General features: G+C 39.0%; 1 protein-coding gene across 3 annotated transcripts in view; it reads left to right on the plus strand.

Moving 5' to 3' along the window:
* Positions 1 to 19,619, plus strand: part of AKAP7 (A-kinase anchoring protein 7) — an 85,845-nt gene extending 66,226 nt beyond the window's left edge. The window contains exons 8-9 of one of the 3 annotated variants that reach the window (XR_004238732.1): positions 17,406 to 18,127; positions 18,369 to 18,520. Coding sequence is in view for 2 of the 3 variants with exons in the window: in XM_032101721.1 (XP_031957612.1) it covers positions 17,406 to 17,608 (203 nt within the window). In the remaining variant the exon portion in view is untranslated. Of the gene's footprint in view, positions 1 to 17,405 lie in introns of all 3 variants that reach the window. The other 2 variants (XM_032101722.1, XM_032101721.1) reach the window with 2 other exon arrangements.
* The last annotated feature ends 4,063 nt before the right edge of the window (positions 19,620 to 23,682 follow it).

The raw sequence follows: 23,682 nt of genomic DNA on the forward strand, positions 1-23,682 counted from the left end.
GAAGATGAGAAATAAAAAAAAAGTACTGGAATTCAGAAGACCCTAATGAGGAACTTCAGAATGGAGATGAGGTCACTAAAATTGGCACCAGGTTGATGGAGTTGGAACTTTAATGAACTTAATGATCACTTTTCATAAAAAGTGTGTCTTTTTACTATTTTGCAAAAAGTATTTGCATAGATTCCTCCTGTGTTGTTGAAATTGTATTTATTTTCCACATTGAGGCCAAGTGCTCTATCTTCCATCCACATGCTACTATTACTTTACTGTCAATGCCTCTGCAACTGTATTAGGTCCCCCGCATATTGGGAGAGAGTATCTTTTATATCTGTTTAATGACTGGCAGAGGGGGATATACATAACGTAACTATTGTCTTTTGCTTTCACCCTCACTATGATCTCAGTCCTCCTTACCCTGATGGGGGAGTTGTGTGATGTTTGGATAAGACTACCAAGGTGAAAACTGGCTACACTTTTTATAACCCTGCCTGTAGTTTGTGGGAGGTTGCTACAAGCTGCCATCTTTCTCAGTGAATTCTAGCAAGAAATACGTGATCTCGTGCAATACTGGTTTACCTGGCTTCTTACAGATAAATGTTGATAGAAGCAAAATTACTATGCTGCCAGTTGTTAGATAAGCAAAACAATAATGGTTCTATGACCATAAAACCCCATCCTCTTCTAGATTAAAAAGTGCTGACAGAAGAAGTTGCAGATCCCACGGAATCATTGCTGCCACCATCCCTGGTTGTGTACACTGGTGATCTGTGCTGTGTAGACTGATCCATAGCAGAGCAGGTTTTATGTGAGCACTCTTTTAATAAAGGCAGAAACACCCCAGTGAGGTTAAATGCTTCTCCATCATTAGGTGACTGACCTGGGTAATTTTGTTTTAAGTGAATTAAGGAATTTTGAAAAACCCTGCCGCAGCTGATGGTAAGGGTCACATATCCACAGTAGCTTCTTCCATATTATGACTGGATCTAGTGAAGAGTAATACACAAGAAAAATACACAGGCTCAGTTTTGCAAAGTGCTGAGCGGCCTTGATCCCTTGTGAGCATGTGCACACATGGAGATGGCTTCCTGCTGCCAGTAGACCGTGCTGGAGTGGCAAGGAGCTGAAGCTTCTGATGCATATGGGAAGGACTAGCAGAGTGGGAAGAGGAGACACTGACCAGAAAAGTTGATTATGATGTCTTTCTCAACAGAGAATACTGCTCCCTTGGTGTAATGGAAGGGTTTTTGCTATGTTTAAAGTAATAAGCTCTGCCTCTGGGCAGGTTGACCCATTGATACATGTGGATCAAACAGTAAATCATGTAGATGTCAGATGGGTCAGCCTTCCTGCTAAGTGTGCCATCTCAGGGCAGTGAAATGGTGTCTCTGTACCTACCCTGGACTCAGAGAAGACAAGGAAGACCTGCCTGGTTGTAGCCAAATGCTTTTCAGAAACTACAGTAAAAATAGTTGGAAGGGCAAAGCTCTGAGAGGTGTATGGACTGTGTATCTCCCTTCTGCCACCCCTCCCAGTTGTATTTCCTCATATGGCTGCTGCTTCATAGGGTAAAGTGGTGTACTTCTTATTGGCTGGCCTATTTCCAAGGTCCTGTAGGATTTATCATGCTTATATTTCACAGGAAGGTTATCTTCATATTTGTATGCTTTCCCATCATCTTCTGATCTGCAAAGCTATAATTCAGAAATGAGTTTATTGACAAAGAAATGGTTGTTAGTTAATGCTGGTCTGGAAATGTTAAGAGACATGAAAGAAAGTTTAAAAGCTGATGCAAGTGTATACCTAATTTCTGCTGTGAAGGGCATTGTATGAGCCATCTGTGGATTTTTTAGGTAATCACTGTTTAGTCCTGTTAGTACTGCAGAGGATAACTCTGTTATGGGACTTTTCATTGAGCAAAGAGGAGAGACAACATTAAAACTGTTTTGTTTACAGCTGAAGGTTTCCTTGCAGATATGGGAACTGAGCCTGTGATCCCAGTGAGTCCATACAAAGGTCATCACTGCTGGAACTGGTCAGCACGCTTGTCGGGCTAACAGAGGCTGCTGGTTGAGGGGGTTGTGGTTGTGAAGAATGCACTATTAGTTATGCATATATGGTTATGCAGTTTTCTGAGTGGAAATGAAACACTATAAGGGGTGATGATGAGTACCATGCAGTATTGCTGCTGTTGTATGTATGGCACTGTAAAGGAAAGAAAACATAATCCTCTGTCAATCAGAGGGACCTTCCTTAAAATGTTTATTTTACTGCCTATTAATGCAATTAATTATTTCTGTGATTTGTTTTCTTGATTTTGCTCTCTATTTTAAAATTTCTGGCCAAATAACGTTTTAGTACACTTGGCTGCAAGGTCAGACAATCTCTGTAGAGAAGTAATACGCTAGAAAGTTGCTTATGTGGAGAAATTTCTAATAGTGACATTAGCTAGACATTTTGTTCATTGTTTCTGGAAGGTATTTCATTCAAAAAAACGCATGAATAAAACCAACAGATTCCAAAGGAATAGTAGTATTTTCTTTAACCCCTTACTGAGCACACTGATGCTACATCAGTTAAATTGATTGACAAAAGTTTGGGAAGACAGGAGGCTGCAATAGATGCAGAATTGAGTCCTGCGTTTCTTAGGTTATATAGATATCAGTTAAAATTTCATCTATCACAGGTCATTTCCTTGGCCTGTAAGGGGGGGAAAAACTGCCCAAGAATATATCTGTACACTCCAGAAGGCAGTCAGGAAAAAGAAGCTTTATGATGATTTGGAATATGAGCAAATTCTGCTGCACTCACATTCAAATAGCCCTGAGCATTACTGTGGGCCACCAGCTGCAGTGGCAGATTACAGTTGAAAGTTGCATTTAAAATTCAAAATTGTGCTGCTTCTTGGTTCAAAAAGCCAAACATACCAAAGAATAGTGAATGCGATTTCTCATGGAGCTAAATCTTTCAAATGCAATTAGTTTGTTTTGTAAATCTCCAGCATAAAGTTAGACAAAAAGCTTGAATAAAAATTAATAACTCTTTTAAAATATACTGTAATGGTTAATTGCTTTTGATCTTTTATAAATGGGTTATAACTGGCAGTTAACTATTGTCTATCAATTTGCAACATAACATAACATAAATAAGAATACATGTTGTTTTTGCCCAGAGAACTTACTTCTGTGTAATAAAAATTATACTTTTCTGGTAGTGGTAAAATCTCAGAAAAATTTCCAGTGTCTAGTAACTGAACTGTTAATTTTAATAATGTTTATATTAATTAAAAATAATAATTTCAATAATAATACAGCATTTAGCACTGCAGTGCTTTGAAGCTCTCTAAAAGGATGCTTCAGTTGGAATATTCGATTAGAAACAAGCTAACAGTGTTTTAGGATTTTTGCTAAACATGCAAGTAAAACCATGAAAGGGAAACAGATTAACTGGGGCATGAATCAGGCGGTACTGAAAATGTCAAGTGAAACCCTTAGCAGCAGTAAGCAGGAATAGTGTTGATTTATACCAACCAAGGACTTGGCCTGCCAAGTGTCATGGCTGTGACAGTCCACTGGCAGCCCCTGGAGTCCAGAGCTGCAGTGAGACGGATGAGAATATCAGCTAGCCCATTTAAAAGCAGACCTTCTATAAATACTATCAGAAATACTGGTTCAGATGGCAAGCCAACAAATTGCCAGCTCCATCTGGAATCCTCTTTCTAAGTACATACATGGCAAGAGAAGGAGCCTGGGTAAAATGCTGTTTGTGCAGCCTTGGGCATTAAAAGTCAGACTGGTAGTCTGCTCTCTTGGGTCTTGCAAGAGACTTCCAACATGATTTCTTCAAGAGAGAGTGAGCCTGGAAAGAAAATAAGATCACTTTTAAATCTTCTGCATTTACACTAGTTTGTCCAAGCAGTGTGTCTGCTGCCCTCCCATATTCTTTTTGGGTTTAAAAGGGAGAATAAAGGCCAAAAGACAAAGTAAACATACAAAGTAAACATAAATATGTCTTGGGTGAATTGAAGAGGGTAATTACACTGATGGTCGTGTATGCAGATGTTCCACTTGAGAAAGTGTAGTGGATTTCTCATACTTCTGTAAGTATGGATGTTAAATATTATTGCTCATTAGTGGAAAATGTGTTTGGTATCCACTCCATATACACCCAGATATGAGATACTCTGTCTTTTAAGCTGTTAAAATGATTTAAAGATTATCTTAATAACACCATTGGCACAGCAAAAGGAAGACTGGGTTCTCAGAGGAACTCTGCTTTACTCTAGATACAATTGAATGAGGCAAAGGCTACAGCATTATGTTTTTATTGATTTTCAAAGGGTAAATTACAGGTCATTGCTATCGGATAATATTAAAAGCTGCCCTGTACTCCCTATCTGGATAGTGAACACTATTCAAATATCTTATTCTGTGTTATGGAAGTTCTGTCAGTACTACTTCTCTCATTCATTATTGCATGCTCCTGTCCTGGTTTACTGAGATTTGTGTGTACTCTGGCACGCTGCCTCTCTCTATTCTCTATACAAATTGTGCCACTCTTTACACACCAAACCGTAGAAGGAGCAGCATGGTTTTCTGAAGTGCTGTAAGGTCTGCCCTGAAAAGTAAAAAGCATTAGAAAGTCCAAATGTTTAAAGTTATGAATTTTGCCTTTCCATTTCCTTACCTTCTGCAGGTTAAATCAGAACTACAGCGGTAAGATTTCATTGTAGTAAAAGAGGAAATGGAAATTCTGTTGTTCCCACAGCTTTACTGGAGTCAGGAGCCAAATCCTGTCCTCTGGCACATGTGTTACTCTAGCTACTACTGCATTACTCTCTGAAACTGTTCTTAGTTCATACTTCTGTTTTCATTTGCGCTGGGCTGTTTTGGAGTTATGATTCAAAACCTCTGCCAGGAGAAATCCACAGAAGTAACTGTTCCACGAATGCAGAATTTGGCTCAAAGTACTTCTTAGCTTTGCTACCTACAGACACAGCCCAGCTCTGTGACCACTCTGGGTGCCTTGGATGCCGGGGTGCTGCATGCTGGGGTGGCTGGGGCTGCACCTGAACACTGGGACTGCCTTGCCCATGCCAAGACTCTGATATAGTTCTGGACCTGGCAAACTGGTACATACTGCAGAAACTTCTGGGCACTGGTTAGGAGTTAGCATCAGCCAAAGTCCTTTCCCAGCATGCAGTTTGGATGCAGCCACAGCATTTCAGAGGCCTGCAGAGCTGGATAGGACAGACCTGAGTTGCTCTGTGCTAATTGGCCTTAGAGCCAACAAGTACTAGCATTGTATAGCTCACCTGTGTAAACATAAGCAGGTGCCTCTGCATGAAACACCAGGTTTCAGAGATGCTTTTCATGGTACTGTGAGGACAGGCGTTTGTCTAACATAGATCCCAAGTTGAATTTTCCTTCTCTGCTCGAAAGTGATCCATAAGCAAATCCATTTTACAGCCAAATAGAAAGTGCAACATGCTAAACATGAAATACCATTCTCTGTTACTATATGAGAACAGCTACCCCTTCAGTTTAGAAACTAATTTGCTTTGACCTATTCTATTGCTTTATGACAAGTCCTACTGTAACCTAATTCCTGAGCTTAGAGTGGAGCTGCTCACAATGTAGAAATTGTAGCATATGGAATAAACAGCTATTACAGAAATAGAATAGCCACACTGAGGGTGGGAAAGTGTTTGTTATACAACCAAAATGTGGTAGTTGTCTTACTTCTTCCTAAGCTGATATTTTAAATGTGCTTTTTTCCCTTTATTCTGTCTGATTTGTGTTGCTTAATGCTAGATAATTGAGTACTTTGTTTGGTAACGGAGAGTGGTATTCCTGGAAGCAGGCAGGCATGTTTTAACCTTAATTCCAGAAACCATTAAAAAATTAAATTTTTTTAAAAAACTATAGAATTGGTCCACACAGCCTCCATTAAAGATGCCATATAATTAAGAAAGAGAAAATGAGTTATTTTGTTTCACTAAAGGTCTCTAGAAACTAGAATATGGACTAATAATCAGACTCTCAATTTTGACATTTCTGTAGTGACCTGGAATGGTCAGGAAGGTATACTCAGTCCTCTTTCAAAAAGGGGTGAAAACAGGTTTCATCTGTGGAAAAAGTTCACCTCTGGGAAGGAAAAACCAAACCCCAAAATCTATCTCTTTTTTCCTGTCCTGCAAGGTCATGTGCCACCAGACCTATAACCTTTTAGCAGAAATGGCATGCGCGCAGTGCTAGCTAAATCTGCCCTGAGAAGATCAGTGTAACTTTTATCCTAGAAGCTCAAGAAGCTCATGGAGCAGAGGAAATTGATGTTTGGAGGAAATACTGTGTTTCCAAAAGAATATGATGCTCGAAACATGAAGTAGGAGCCCAGGCTGTGCTTCCAGAATATGCCTGGGGAGCTGTGGAGCTACATCTTGGGGAGCTGTGAGAGCAGGAGCTAGCTAGTTTTGAAAAAAAAAAAGCTACAAAGACAGAAGGCAGGAGGAGGAACTGGTTAACATGATTAAGCAACTGTTAGGATAGCATGGGATTACTTCTATTGCATCATGTGAAATAAGACCAAGAGAGAACATTTTGTATATATTTCAGGGAAAGCTTCCTGTCAGTGACAGATGCTGGGCTGCAGAGAGTCTACATTTTGCAATGTTGTGACCAAGATTTTGAGATTAAGGCAGACAAACAAAGAAGGCAAGACAAACAACAGGTCCTTGGTCGAGTGAGGGGTTGTCCTTTAGATGACATTGGTCTGTTACTATTTGTGAAATTATTATAGGCAAAGTGGAAAATAAGATAGCTTGAAAGTATCATAATAAGGCGTACTGGCACCTTGTTCAGCAGCTGATTACTGATGGTTTAATAATGTTTTATGCCAAATCATTTTGCCATTTCTAAAATTTGAGTGGTCCTGTTTTCATAAGCTTAGAGAACTGACAGAAGAGATTGGGATTTAGAGTAATTTGGGTTATATGGTTGTATATGGTATGTAAGTTAGCATGGCGTTCCTGCCCATGGCAGAAGGGTTAGAACTAAATGATCTTTAAGGTCTCTTCCAACCCTAACCATTCTGTAATTTTGTGGAGCATAGGGTTGGAAATTGTCTTAAAAGGAAAATGGACTGGTTGCAGACTGTCCTTGAGCCTTAAGTAGCTAGAAATACACTGTACCAATGACCAATTTGGCACTGCCAAACTTGTACAATAGTCAGTACATTTAGACTTGTAACTCTGATGGTGGCATACACAGCCAGACTTTTTTCAGGCTCTTGACCCTACCTGTAACTCACATGATGCTTAAGAATCGTTGTCCTAAATTGGTGTAGAGAAAATTCACTTGTTATTAGGTATGTCCTCTGGATCCCAATCCCCAAATCTCAAAATCTGCCATTAACTTTACCTTTTCTGCTGATGGCTTAATCCCTTTGAATATCTGCCAGTCTCAGGTGAATTTGATCTGGGCACTTGATAAGTTTCCTGTGAGTTACAATCCTCAGGCATGGATAATTCATTCCACTCGCTAGAGAACTTGTATCCTTTTGCTAAGAGGTGATTTGTCTTACCCCATGTTCTATTATTGTGTTAATCTGTTTCACATCCTAGCAATAATTTTTCAGTGACATTTTACTCAATTTTTCATTTTACTACAAAGCACAAGGATAGAACAAAACATATTAAGGCTCAGCCATGTTTTCTGTATCGCTTACTGTGGCTGAGTACCATCAGCAAATGTACATTTTTTGCTGTCTTAAAAATCCATTACCATCCGATATAGCCTAATGCAATCAAAAAGGTTTTCCTTTCTTCCTCTCTCAGATCCCCTTTTGCTTTTCACATACACCTCATTAATACAATGTGAGATGTTTTTCCAGCACAAAATGATGAGTTTATTCTTGCAATTCTACAAACTGTAATCTGTGATGTGGTGAGTTCTAGGGATTGAACCCCCTTCTAAAGTCAGGGTTTACATTTCTCTGTTGAAATGAAATTTGCTGTAGTGTTTTTGTGTTTTAAAGCGAAGTTGATCCTCTGATTTAATGACATAAATGTTAATTTATGTTGACCCCCACCTGTGTGCCCTATTCGTACATTGTGTGTGTGCTCTCTGTTGTAATTAGTCTGAAACATTTTGAAGAAGGGCCAGGCACAATACAGCCTGGATCATGGAGTCACTGCCTGTAATGCCTGCTTCAGCACAAGTGAATAATAATAAGTCCATTCCAACAGAAGTGCATCATTTTACTTTAAGAGATCCATTTCATTCCCTTTGCCTTCTTTTTAAAGCCATAATCTTTAAAGAAGTCATAAAATAAGAAAATATTGCGGGATTAGACTTTAGATAAAAACATGATATGTGGTGAGGTCTGTCTGAGTATAAGCTTCTCCATCAGCAGCAGAATGTGTGGATGCCTGTGGTGCTGCACCCAGGTTGTGAGGACAGGCCAGTTCTCAAATGCTCTGGGTTACTGCTTCTGATGCCCCACACGGTAGCCCTCGGTGTGGAGCTACACCTGCATTCTCGGAGGTCAAACCACGTGGCATTGTGCTGAGCAACTGTTGTATGTGCTTTCCTGTCTCAGGAAATCTCAAAATCATGAATTACATAACCTGCTCTTGAGGACAACTATTGCCCATTTCCTTCCTTCTTCTCATCCTTAACAAACTTTTCTTGGCTCCTGTAGCCAGATCTAGAAATGGGAGAACTTTTCTGTATGGAAAACATAAAGGCAAAGCAAACTAAACTACCTGCTTTTGATTACACAGTTGGTACTGAATAGAGTGAAAAGAAATGCAAAAACTGGTTATGGCGGGAATATGCACCCTTTATTTTTTACTCTTGATCTGAGGAAAGGCTGAGAAAAATACTGCTTTAAAATAAGAGGATGAAGAAAATACATGAAACTCCAGATTAGACCTGTTTAGCCTGATAGAAATAAAGGCCCAAAAGAACAGCTGGCATAAATAAGCAGTTTTCTACTGATGTTATGGGACAGATTTAGAATTATTTGGATGCTAAAGAGGAAGGTGTGGAACTGTGTATACTATGTAGGTAGAGAGAAAATTTGCAAATGGAAGGAGGAGTGCAAAGAGATGAGAACCATCAGTTTTAAGGCATGGTAATGAGCAATCCATTATGGTACGGGGTAAATTGGTAAAAATTGTGATAATTAGTTCATTTTTTGGCATAGCAGACATATTTTCCTGGATTGATTTCACTGAAGTGTTGCTAGAACAGTCTTTGACTCACTGAGTTTGAAGAAGTAGAAATATGGGGGAAGAGAGGGAGGGGGAGTTATTCTTTTGCTAGAATGCAGTGTTAGAGCTGTAGGGATTTACTCTCATTAAAGAAGTGTTGCTGTTAGGGAAATGGGTGTTTTTTAAGGAGTTTTATGTTGTTTCACAAAGAAAATGCTTCTATAACTATTTTATATTTAGCATAGGAAGGATGTGGAAGTAAGGCCCATTGGTTTAAAAAAGTAATTAGGACTCGATTATTCTTGATTTTTAATGGTGAAGCAGACTCAAGAATAATGTTAATTTTGATTACTAGGTGCTTGTTCAGCAAATGAGGATATTTGCACTATTCATAAAGAACATAGGATGGGAAAAAATCAGTATTGTCCTCTTATATTCTTTCAATTTTTTCTTGCCCTAGATTATAAAGTCTGTTTTTTTCATATGAAGGATTGATTGCATTAAATTTAGTTTTATGGCATGGTAATGTTTCAGGATTTTTTTCATGCACAGATTTTGTTACGCTATCCTCTAGCAACAATTTTCAGATTTCTGTGAATTAGATTAAGTGAGCTGTAGTCATACCTTCAGCATTCTTAACTCTTTATCTACAGCTATTCTGATTTCATATGTCTGAGGTCACCAACACTCCCACGGTACAGAGCAATTTATTATGACAAAGCACATGTCTGAATTTGTTGCTTTTCTTGTCTTTGAGATATTTTGCTTTGGAAATCAAGAGGGACTTTTTGCAAGGGCATGGGTGATAGGACAATGGCTTTAAACTGAAAGAGGGTGGTGAGACACTGGGACAGGTTGCCCAGAAAAGTTGTGGATGCCCAGTCACTGGAAGTGTTCAATACCAAGTTGGATGGGGCACTGAGCAACCTGGTCTAGTGAAAGGTGTCCCTGCCCATCTCAGTGGGGGTAGGACCTAGATGAGTTTTAAGGTCCCTTCCAAACCGAATCATTCTGTGATTCAGTGTTCTTGCAAGTGGGTATATTTGGACTTTTAGAGAAAGATGAAAAGTTAGGGAACAGCTTGTCCTGAAGAAGATCCCAAGCAGTGGTTTTATGGGTTCAGGACCAGAGCATTTAAAAGGAGGTCTAAACTTCTATGTACTAGTACTCTCCAAGTGTCAAAAGTAAGTTTCATATTTACAAACCTTTGTGTGGTAGAGCAGTGAACTTTATACAGCTACATCTCACAATATCAGAATGAAAACTGATCTCAAATCCCAGCTCTTAAGAAACCCACCACATTTAAAGTGGAAGTTAGGTGGCAAACAAATGGGAAGGAAGAAAGAACAAAGCTAAATACATTATTTAAGGAAAAATCTATAATAGATAAAGGGGATTCTGATAGGAAAGGCCATGATAAGTACTTAATGCTAGGGGGGTTTTTGAAATGCAATTCAAAGTGACTTAAGGGTGTCTTGTTAGTTTTCCCAAAGCTGTTAGCAAATTTGGTCAGATTCTGTAGACTTGATCCATGAAAGGAAAGACAGCAACAATACTACTCCTATGTTCAAAAACACGTAACTTCATGGTTTGCCTAAGAAGCTTGTGAAGTGGGTTCAGTTCCTTCAAGAGGAAAATTCCAGGGGAAAAGGTTTAGACCCATCTATTTTGACTGCCTTTAGATGCAGTTATGTTACCAGTTCAAACCTATGTAAGATGCTCATACCAAGAGAGGGGACTCTAACCTTCTTCCATTAGATTCAGAATCTAATTAAGTATGATTACAGAGGTGTTAAAAGCACCTTGCAAGTGATGTTTTTTTCCATTAAAATCATACAGTATTTAAAATTATTAAATCAAATTAAAAATATTACAGTATTTTATAGACACTGTTGGACACACTCTTGAATTGCAATTATATCTTTTTTTTTTGCAAGATTTCATCTTCCTTTTGTGATTCAAACAGTATGCAGCTGTGTTTCACAACTCATGTTACTGCAACTAAAATAATTAAATGAAAATGCATGTTGATTAAAATTTGACTTTTCTGTCTATAACTTACAAATATATTCAAAATCACTTTCCCCAGGGAAAGAGATGTACTATGTGAGAGACTGTCAGAGTTTGTATGGAGTCTTTTTCTGAGCTCAGGAGGAGCAATAACACAGATTCATCTTGTTAAGATTCATTTATTAACACTCGTTTAACAATCTGTCTTAGTCCAAAAAAGATGACTTTTTTTAGTATACTTGACAGTAGCATGGCAAAGTCGCAGCCAAAATAGCATCCCTTTGGAAGCTGTATAGTAACAAATGAATCTGAAAGATGTGAAACTGAAGTTCACATAGGCTATGGGAAGGATAAGGAAACAGTAACAAGAGGTGAATGTTTATTAAATTACTTGCCTTGTCATGCTTATGAGTAAACGTTTGATTTTCATGGTTGTCAGGTCCATGAGCAGGGTTTAAGGTTTTGGCAAAACATTTGGACTGTGGCAATTAAAATGTTTGTATATACTCTTTTGGTTAACTGCTGCATGTTTTGGGCCCACAGCTCCCTCAGCTGGGTGATGTAGCAGGGTGATTTTCTGCCTTCAAGACCATCCAGCTCTGTCTGTGGTCACTGGTGACCAAGGTTGATGGGGAAGCAACCCACACTGTCACCCACAGTGTGTTACATTCTCAGTATTATTTCTGGAGGCCTATTGAAGGCAAGGGACTGACGTGTCTGTCCTGTTCCAGAATTCAACTTTTCCCTGGGAAAACTGGGAAGCCTGATCTCTCTCTCTTTTAGGCTCTGAAAACAGCAGGAGGCTTCCCCCTTGGCTGCATCCTAGAGGAAGTAGGAACTCTTCTGCTCTGCTTGATAGGCTTGCTGACCCAAGCAGCGCTATTCTGTGTTCCTGTGAGCTGCTGGCACCAGGCAGCACTGTGAATGGTGAAGGGGAGTGAATAATGTTGCCGGGATGTTTGCTATCACAACCTGCCTCAATCCTTTGGTTCTCCCATTGCCATCTTGCACAGTGGATGTTACTATGGCTGTGTAAAACCACTTCTGTAACTTGGCCTGTTTTCTCTACCAGAGTGTTGGTGAGAAAAATCAAGAAAACTAGCTTTTTAAGCCATCTTGTTTCCTTCACCCACTTTGCTATCTTTCCTGCTTGTTGCACTAGACTTCTTATAAATTATTTCAATTTAAGTGTTAAACTACATTAAAGGAGTCAGGGAATTTCTCTATCAGCAGGTCTCTTCTAATAGAAAAATAAAACCAAGATATTTAGCAGAACTCCCTGTATGCCAGGACTAGAGTCTTACATTACCTTTTTAATTTGGTTATTCTGTTGGCTCATGCCTGGGGCATCACATCCCTCAGTGCTTGCAGAAGGAAGAGTAGGTTTAGCAGATCATGTCCTCTTTCTTCATTTAGAGGTGGTCAGAAAATTTGTATCAGAGCTTCACAGGGGTTTGTGTGAAACAAAACAAACTTTCACCATGTTTGCCAAGTCTGCAGCTCAAAGGGTCCTGCAGGTATTCCTGCTGTCATTACTGAATCTGGCAAGAGCACCATTTTCCCTGAATAGCTGCAGCACTCTTAATTTCCTCTTTACTAGAAATTCCTAACTGTATCAGGTTTATTCCATGGTGTGCCAAATTAAATACAAAAACCTTTCCAGCAAACTAGAAACCCGTGTATTCAGCATGAAGGACAGATTGGTATTGCCTTGTAAGGCAGTCCTGCATTTGCGGAGCAGTATGTGTAAACCTAAAGAAGTTTGCTAGATATTAGGTGGGAACATCCAGCAACAGAAATGTCATCACCATCATGTCACAATGAGATTATAATTTCACCCTTCCTCCCAGTGCCTTATTTGTGTCAATTCCTTAAGTGGCCACTTAAGAGACTTTTCATGCAAGTCCTTCTTAATTAAAAAGGAAATGTTCAGAGTTGTGGCTTTCCTGTCTGTACTTACTGTGTTGATTAGATATGGGCACATGCTTGCATCTGTGTTCATAGAGTTTGTAAAAACTGTATTAGAAATAATTATTAGAATAAACCAAAAGGTAGATGGAGGAATGTCTGTTACCACAGCCCTCCACAGGTTGCAGAGCAGAACCTCTGCCACCAGAGTACAAATTTTTCAGCTGGTCTCAATCACCTATTCAAAATACTAAGGGTCTCCTTTATAATTTTCCCCGTGTTATCATTGTCTTGTTGCCAAGAAAGGTTGTTGGAAGGAAAAACAAAGCCCAGTGTGTTGAGGCCATGAGGGAAGGATTGCAGAACATTGTCTTGGAGCATAGCTGGAAAAAAAGTTGTAAAACTGGCTTTTCCTATAAAAGGGATTCCCTGTTGCTTCCTTCAATTAAATGTTACAAAAAATTGCAATCCATGGGCTAATGATATGAACAATAGAGGGATTCAAATAACTGTCGTGCCTCTCTCCAAATCTGAGATAACTACATACGCTCTAATATAGGCTGTGTCAGGGCCATGAAAATGCTGTACCAGGACCATGATATCTGGTTTGTTCCAACACAGTGTTTCAAAATTCAGCTCACAATCTTGTAATGTGTAAGAGGGTGTAGACTTGGAAAGTAAACCTAGTCCAGTAGAAAGATATACCAGTGAATTTGAATCCAAACTTGGCTTTGGTTGCAGGCATCTGGTTCGTGTCCATAACTGCTAGCAGTAGGATGTAGGATCATAGAGCCCCTTTTGAATAGTTCTGTGGAGTTGATAGTTCCCTTTGTAGAAAATTGTGGTCATTTCAGGACAACTGGTATGCTTCAGTTTCAGTAATAAAAAACACTGCTTAGCATGAATGCATTGAGGTACATTCACAGAGTATGAATTGGTTTTCATATTTTGAAAATTATAGAAGAGAATTCTGGGATAAACAAAATGAAAGGCTTTTTCATTTTTATTCTGAGCCACATGGAGGAAAAGACCATTGAAATTTTTTATTCATAGGCACAGAAATAAAGCAGTGTCACAACATTGATGCAAATACAATGCTGTGGTATATCTGTTAGCTTTTCAGAGCAGAGGTTACAAACAGAGCAAGTGTGAATTTTTAAACCTCCCTTTTAAATCTAAAACAGTCATATCTGCACTGACTTTTACAGATATTCCAATAATGTCAGACAGTCCACTCAAAGAAGCATTTGCCTGCTGCAAAGGAATTATATTCGTCGAAGAAGCAGGCGAGCAGCAGATGCAGCATGGAAGGAGAGATAGAAACAGGACAGATCCATGTGTTAAATTGCCAAGTAGATACAGATGATCAATACTCGTTTTTATTACATGACCTGTTTCATTTTATCAACATATTCCTATCATGAATAGGAATGATAGAACAGTATCCAGCTCCTTGCCAGCTAACCGCGGCATTGCAGGCACTTCCACAACTGCTATTTTGGGAGTTTGAGAATAGAAACAGAGCATCAGGGAATCATATAGGCCCATGTGCCAGTGCACCAAGGTGGCTGCACGGATAAATCCAAGCACAATCTTCATGCAAGGATGTGCATGCATTTGCATTCACACGTCAGTCAGAGGCTGTGTATGTCTTGCCAGTGGGAGTGCAGAGCTCTCTTAGGAGGTGCTACAGACTTCACCCTAGACTTCTGATGAGCCATGAATATCTCAAAATAATAAAAAATAAACAAACAAAAACCCACAAACCTTCTGTAGCTGTATAAACTTTTAAAAGGCTCATTTTAAGTAATCTGACATTTTTTGTGCTTGAGAAAGTACTTCTAAGTGAGCTACCTACTTATTTTGAAATCATAAACACAATAGTAGACATGTGGATTTTATACATATATCTGTAAATGAGAAAGTATTCATGGGAGAAGAGCTTGGCCTTTTTTAGACCATGATACGTGATGTACTACAACTAAAATTACATTATGAGTAAATATAATCACTACTGTTGTGTGGTATCTGGAGGCCTCTGTGACTGATTAGTCGTATTCTGCATATTAAGCACTACAGGGTCAAGTGTGAGAGTGGCTGAGCACCATATTTCCCATTGATTTTGTTCCGAGTTGCATGGATGGATCATTAGCACTGTGTGAGTGATGATTTCCATGGCCCACAAGCAATTCTGAAAAACAAGAAACTCTGCAACTAGAAAACAGTTTTATTTTAAATAATCATTAAGTATTTTAATTATTTTTTTCTAGTGAGTAAATACACCAGGGCAACCAACACATTTTTTGAGCATCTTTACTAAAAGCAAAGAAAGTCAGGAATCAAAGGGCTTCATTCAAAGGACTGTGTGGGATCAATTCAGAAAAGCTGTGAGGAGATGCTGCTCATAAATACCCTGAGAGAGAATAGTCTGAATTAAGTCTCTCCTTCATGTAATTAAAGGATAGACTTGGACCCAGAATTTAGAGATAGCGAAGGGATATGGTAAACAGTGAGTCAGAGAATGTGGAGTATGTAGCTATTTGGTTTTGAAAATAATGGCTCTGCCTCTGTTGGACTTGCATATTAGCCTAAAATATTTCTCCTTGGATAATTCTGTTTTTAAAGTATTCTTATATTTTTTTAAATTTGGTTTTAACCAAAATTATCTCCCTAGATATTCTTTCTAATATCTTTACAGTATTTATCTACACTTTCTCCAAAATGTAAAGAAATGCTTTACCAAGATGTAGTCTGGTGATTCTTCAGGGGGAGAGCACAGTTCTTCCTTGCCCATAGTCACAGCGTTGTGGAGGCCCAGAACGGGAAGAGCTGCTGTTCCAGAGCGGAATGATCAGATTAACAGCTAATAGAGCCACTACCTCTGAATATGAAGAGTATTGTTTGCTTCTCTCTCTCCTCCTTGAATCCCCATATGAATTATGTTTTATCAGTGAAATCACTCCCAGCTTGTGCAGTCCACTAGGAAGACTAATAAAAGTCTTTTATAACTATTATCTATATATGCTGGCAAACTTTAATAAATTTACATGTATGAAAAATGACAAATTTAGGTAATTGAACAGTACAAAGCTTTGTGCTGAGAGCATACAATAATATCCCTTTCACCAGATGCATGTGACTAAGCAGCCTCTTATTACTGGTTGCAGAATGCAAATGCCAGAAGAAGACATGAAATATATGACTTTTAAATGTAGATGGAGGGAAACAGTTATTTACCTAGTGCAGGGGGCTGTGAAACGGCATGACCAATGGAAGGAAAATTTGCTTTTCCTGGAACAAATTCTTTGTAAAAAGAGGATTCTGCAGTAGAGTTTAGAGTTTTTTAGGAAAATGTTTCATGGAAAAGTACCATTTCAAATTACATGTAATGATGTATGAGAATCCTCACTATGTGTACAGTTGTTTTGTTGTATATATTATTTGTATGAAGCTTTAGCAAAACAGGGAAATGTCAGCTTCTTGTTTTTATCAGCAGATATTTTAAGAATGGACTGCTGGTACTTACAATCCTTTGATGTTAGAGCTTTAAGACAGAAGACACAAGTGAGGCAGGGAGGGACTATATGGTTTTTCTAAGTTTTATGCTTTGTTTAGAAAAATATTTGTAACCTGTGCTTTAAGTGTAACCTGTGCTTTAGTAATTTTTCCTATGAAACTCCTGAATTACAAGAAAAGAATAAATAGATAGATTTTATATTTATTAAGCAAAATCACAACGTGGTGGCACCTAAATTTAGGAATGCTGCTGAAGTGTAAATTTACCTTATGAAATGTTTGACCCTGAGATTAGCTCAGTTGGTCAGAGCATGGGGCTAATAATGCCAAAGTTGTGACTTTGATCCTCTTAAGGGCCATTCACTTAAGAGTTGGACTTGATGATCCTTGTGGGCCCCTTCCAACTCAGAATACTCTGTGATCTTTGCCCAGATGTCACAGGTGATTGTTGGCCAGAAAAAATTAAATTTGCACACTTACTCTTCTAAGCTAAATGAGTGCTCATAGAGTTAGCCAGTGGCTTTTGCTGGAGTGCTAAAAGAAACATGAACAGTGAAATAACTTTGATCTGATACACTGTACACATCTTTATGGAACACTTTTGTGTTTTGAGCTTGAGGAGGGGGGAAATTACTTTTTACAATCAGGAAGAGGCATCTAATAACTTAGAATCCAGCTCAAGCCAGAGGCTCCTGATACAATCACAGCTACTGTCTTTGCATGGCAATGAATTCCTTCTCTTGTCTGTTGTGACGCATAGGTGAAAAACAAGCAGCAGAGCCAGACGATGCAGAGCTGGTGAGCCTCAGCAAAAGGCTGGTGGAGAATGCAGTGCTGAAGGCTGTGCAGCAATATTTAGAAGAAACACAAAACAAAAGCAGACAGACTGATGGAAGCCCTGCAAAAACTGAGGAAGCAGCAAGCGGCAGTAAGAATGAGAGCGACAATGATAACAGCAAGTGAGCACTGTGCAAAAAGCCTGGGAGCAAATATCCCACCAGGAGTAACTACAAAACCAAGTCCCAGCTCCCTGCTGAAATTTGCTAAGTGGCCCTGGGTGTCAGGCACTCTGCTTTGTGAGTCTCTTATCAAAAGTTTGTTCTGAATTGAAGGACACTGTCTACTGGTTTAATAAGTGCTTGCACTGCTGAAAATCTGTTGAATGCTGGGAAGGATGGACAGTGGAAAAAAGACAAGAGTGGTGAAGCAGGCGGCTCCAGTCTTCACTCGCTCTTGATACCAAGAGTCCCTTCCTTGCTTTTGAAGAGAAACTGAACATTTTGCATTTGTCTTTTGGATTGTCATGGATGGCTGTGGAAGAGGCCTCGCCATAAGTGGAAGCGATGCCCTGCACCTGAGGGTTTGGCAGTGCCGCAGGGCTGCTTGCTCTGTGTGAGAGCACGTGCTGTTTCCTAGTCAACAGCAGTCAATCCCAAGCTAAAAATTACCACTACAGATACTCACTACAGATACTATTACACAGTATGTAATAAGACAGAGTTTCCCTTAAATGTGATGCTGTACTGTTCTTTACATTTTGGTAGCATTTGTTCATGTAAATTATATTTTTTGATGAAATACCTTTTTATAAAAAATCACTATGGGCAAAAGACTGAGCACTTCCTACTGTCCAAACCAGATAGAATCTCTTTATCTCTGTACATTAATGACTTTAAATCACATTAGTTGCTATAAAATGTATTATATTGTTCTTTTCCTCTAGGAAAGAGCCATGAAGCAGACTTAGTAAAGGAAGCTTTACGCAGAGAAACGCAGGCCCTGTTACCCAGACTGAATCAGATAAAGGAGCTGTTAACGAGTCCTGAGATCCGCACAAAAATTAGCAAAGAACTGTTTGAAGACAGGCACAACTCTTAACAGTAAATGGAAAAGTTGTATTGACTCTGAATCTCCAAATGCATGACTGTAAATTGCCATGATGTAAAATCTCATCAGGTTGTTTAAAGACAAAATATTTCTCAAGAAATTTTTCAGGTTGGTTTGTTTGGGTATTTTTTAACTGAAAATGTGAATGGGTGTAAATGGCTTATGAGGAATCATGCTGAAATACTTGCACAGAAGGATTATATTTCGTAATAATGAAGTACAGCCATTTCTCAGCACATGTTTGAGTGTGCAGGTATATGTCATGACTCCAAAGTGGAAAAATACTGGCTTCAAATAGATCTGAGCAAACACTGTGCCCTTCCTTTATCATTGTAAATAACTCAGTTTTTTCTCATATACTCCTTCCCTAAAATTGATGGTTTTAAATACTTCAAAATGTATATTTGGAAAAGAAAATTCTCTTTTATTATCTGCCTTTTGTATATGTACTGGCATTTTGGGTTAGCATTGTCTGTTTTTAATTGTTTTTTTTAAACAGCACTTGAATACTTGTATAGATGCTGACATTTAGTTTCTGCTGATGTTTACACTAATGCAAAAATGTTTTAAATTTCAGTATGAAGTTCAGACTCCACTGATCTCAATGGCATACTCTCCTTGGCTTTAATGGAGTCAGGATGCTGCAATTAAGATTTCTCTTGCAAATAATAATATTCCTTGGGATAATATTTGCCTTTTTACTTTTGTAGAACAGTGGTTTTGTCTTTTGTTTTTGATGTTTCCTCCATCTCTACCTTCTGCTGCCTGAGGTGGGGGGTCAGTTTGCTCTCATTGTTCCCTCCACACACCTGCAAGATTCACTGAACATTTGGATGATGGACAACAATGCAGGAGTAGGTCCAATATTTGCAATTTTTATAAACATTGTCATAAAAGCTATAAAATATCCTGTGATTGGTATCAGAATTGTGCTGTTAGAACAGCTGTGTGCATGTTCTTCATTTCTCTGAAGCACTGTTCATTTATCTCATGTCAGAGGTCTTTTTTCCTCATTTGATGTATAACAGTATATTCTGAAATGCATCTTATACATGCCATGTTCACAATAAAACATTTTTCCTTTGCACTCTGTGTACGTTTTCACTTGTTTCCAAATGGACTTGAATAAAATTAAGTACTTGCAAGTAACAGGGTTACAGGACAAAAATAGTGCTCCAGTGAATCACAGCATTAAGTTGACTGTGGGTGTTGTGCCAACAACATACTGCTCTGGAGCCCGGCTGCTGAAATCATGCAGATAAACTAGGCCCAAGTCATTCTTGTTTTCAAGGACAAAACTTTTAAACTCTTGGGATTAATTTATATTCTGGGCAGCACATGTTTAGAAGTAAATACTGGGTACAACTTCCTAGAGGTCCACTCTTGAAGTGTGAGTTTAAGGAGTAGTCTCAAAATACTCTAAAATGATAAATAAAAAAAAAAATAAATCTGAGTCTGAAATCATCCCTGGACATAACTGAGAGGCAGCTTTTCATAGGCTATCAAGCTACTTAAATCCAACTTGCACATAAGAACACAAAACCAGACACTCAGCTGTGAAAACAGGAAAACAATTTATTGTATTATATCTGAATCATAGGTTTTCATCTCCCATTCCTCTATGCAAGTAATTTCCATGACTAAGGGCCTTTTTATATCATTCAGCTTGTAAGAGTCATTGTTCTCATGTTTCAAGTAAAACTGTGCAAATTAATCACTGAATTTATGTCCAGGCACTTTGATGGGTGACCTCATTATTAGAGAGCCTGCTCATGCTGTTCCTATGGATGGCATCAAGAATAGCAGCTCTGAAAAATGTTAGGAGAGTTAAGGGCCTGAGTCTAGGCATCATCTGAGATGTACTGGCGTGGGTCTGCCAAATATGATACAAGCTATAAAGGAGACATGTTCTACTGGATCAGAAACTGTAGGAGAGAGGACACCCCAGAGCCTCTAAAAAGACTCTGGATACCTATGTTTAAGCAACCCAAACCCATCTTTAATTTTCAGATGTTTTGAGACAGGAAAAGCAACAGGGCTTGTGTTTCTGAACCATTCACATTCTCTTAAAATAGCCTTTACTTCTGGTTTTGACAAGACATGACTATTAATTTACTCAAAATTCAAAACAATATGGGGAAAAAAACCTTGCATCTGGGTTCATTCTCTTACAACAACCCTTCTTGCTTTCTCTGTTTATTTTTTTTCACTGGCAGTGAAGCCTGGCTGCCAAATTGAAGGAAAAAATCTCTTGTATGGAGCTGTGAGATGAGCACTGAAGAATGCAGATACGTAGAGACTGAACCTCATATAGGCAGGTGTGAAGCTCGAAGCTGCACCCACCAGAACAAATATGTTTCCTTCCTCACACTTAAAAATCATTTTCAGACAACAATTCTGTTTCTTAAATAAGCTCTTCTTCTGGGGAATGTCTTAAGGTAGTGATGCACAGGTTATTCTAGGAAAAGCGTTGGCATTTCAAAACAGATGGTGCAATTTTGTCCATGTTTTATTTTCAGTTCTACCTTCCAGTTTGCTCATACTCAAGGGGTATTTCTATGCTGCTGATTGTAGAGCTGTCTGTGACAGATTTAAAAAGCAGTAGCTCATCTTCCAGGAGTAATCTAGCTGGAACTGCCCATGACCTACTGAGAAACTTCCTGACATCTAGGCTTGGTCCAGGCGTAGACCGAAAAAGTTGCAGATGGCATGCATTGGATATGTGAGCAGCCCATGCCGTAAATTCCCTGCACTGTTGGGCTGTGCATCAGAGCTGTTTAAGAGTTGACAGGGTAACCAGAGCGACAGTAAATCAATGTAAGTCCTGACTAACAGATACGAGTTCTCTGATGGAGGAAGGGAGATTGTTGTGGAAACCCCTGTCTCCAAGCACAGGTGCACATGGTATAAGGTTGCTCAGCCTGGTAGCTAAGGGGTAATGCACCAGCTGAATGTGCATCAAGGTCTTGGTGAAAAGGAAACTAAATGGTGTTCCTGTGGTGGCTGAAGGTGACCTAAAGCTAAAATGGGTTGGAGCTTAAGGTCAGATCTGAACGCTGTGTCCAGATATTGGGACAGATAGACAGATATTGGGACCCACACAGGAAAACACCCCATATCTACTGATGGTCCTACTGAACTGTTTGTTACAATACTACTTCTTGGCAAGGTTATACAGTCTGTAAGTTAGGATTCAAGAGGCTTCATGTTACATATTTATAGAAGTTTCTGATTATAACTGCACACTTCTCTGTGTGCTATTTTCGCCTAAAGACCATGTGAGTGTGTCATGGATCAGAGTGTGAGCCATGCTTCATTCTGGTGACAAGAATGATAGTGCTTCGTTTTTATGTCAGTCTAGACATGACTCATATATTCTTGTTAGAATTCTGACTTTTTGAAAGTCTTGAGAGATATCCCACACATTTATGTAGTGAGCAAGCAGGAAAAATGGAAGAGCAGAGCCACTGCCCTCAGTGGAACTTGTAAGTTGAAATTTAGCAAAAACACACATTTAAATTTTTTTTCAGTTATGTCCAAGAATATGCTTGCGAAATGAAGTGTAAACTGAAACTTTTTTCACTGCAGATTAAATACTTCCTGCAGAGCTGGCTGCAGCCCAATGGAAGACAGGAGCAAATCTGGTTGCCTCAGGTGGACTCTGGTAGCCAGACATCTGAGGGTTGCTTCACTCTGCTTTTAGCCTCAGACTTGGTTTTGCACTGCCTTTTTCAAAACAGTGTTTTATCTGTGAATGCCCTCTGCTTCTGTTCAGCTGTTAGTGGTATATTGTCTTGGCCTTAAAAAATTAAGGGCTGAACTGCTACTGTGGCTTTCAGTTGTTTCCATCACTTTGAAGGAGGGGAGAAGCTATTGCTGAAATCCCAAAGAGATTGATGTCTTTGCAGAGACACCTCTGGTCTCACTCAATGGGCCAGAGGTCAAAGGAGGGCCTGTGTGACTGTTCGCTGAAGTCTTCATCTGGCAATGACTACTGTCTGATCCTGAGGCAGCAAGGACAGCCCAAAACCACTGGAAAAAAGCAGTTCCCAAGGGATTCACCAGAACCAACATGGTGAGTGGGTCAGCTGCATGATTAGTGAGCAGTTGGATAAAGTAAGTGGTGTTCTAGCTTTACGAAAAATGTTCTGAGTCATGGTCATGTAATAATTTAATTTGTGAAAACCTTTTGGAATTTCAATTCTTCTGTAAATTTTCACATGGTGACAAGGGGTAATCTCTTAAAGCGATGAAGCATTTGCTTTCAAAGAGCTCTTTAGTGCCATACCATAATCTTCTATAGAAATGCTTTGCACTTTTTATTTCAGTCAAACAAAGTCTTTCCTGGCCTGGTTTCAGAGGCAAGGAGTCTCACTATTCTTATGGGAAAGGAAACTGAACCGTGGAAGTAGGAGCACGTTAATGCTGACATGTGTTTTACTCTGCTGTTCCTTTGATCAATACAGTTTCTGTATAAGCAACTTCTTAGCATGCACTCATCTTCTCATTTATATTCTCCTCATGTTAAGCCTTTATAATGAGAACATTTGTACTGAATGAAAATCAGTCCCAAGAGACGGCTGGGCTGAGAAATAAAACACACTCATAGTGGAGCAATAATTAGAACAGTACATGGGAAAACAAAAAGTGATATGCCTGCCATTCCTGGCGCAGCAAAAAGGGCACTCTGGCACTGATAAGCAAATAATTCTGCAGCAAGAGGCTGGAGTTTGACTGATGGTTTGTGGTCTTTGCTCCCACTGCTGTTTATGTGCTTTGTTTAGTGACTCTTGGATGAAAAATGCATTAGCAGAGACTGGGACATGAAACTGTTTCTTGAAGGAACTCTCCTTATTGCTGGAAAATAAAGCCCCTTTTTGCTCTTGGTGATTAAGGATTAAACCAATCCAAAATGCAGAATTAGGGTAGTTAAGAGGAGATGATTAAAAAATTACACATGAGGATTTCAGCAGAAGCTTATTTGAAATAAAAGTTGGTTTTCTTTCAGATAAGGACAGCAGAGATGATTTGAGGTCAAGATTGACTCTAGAGATTCTGGAGGGGTTTATTTATCAAAATTACAATTTGAATTAAAACTCAGAGAAAGCATTTCTAGAATAATTTTTACTTTTAATTCCTATTTTTTTTCT

Source organism: Corvus moneduloides, chromosome 3, assembly GCF_009650955.1.
Source record: "Corvus moneduloides isolate bCorMon1 chromosome 3, bCorMon1.pri, whole genome shotgun sequence".
Taxonomy (NCBI): domain Eukaryota; kingdom Metazoa; phylum Chordata; class Aves; order Passeriformes; family Corvidae; genus Corvus; species Corvus moneduloides.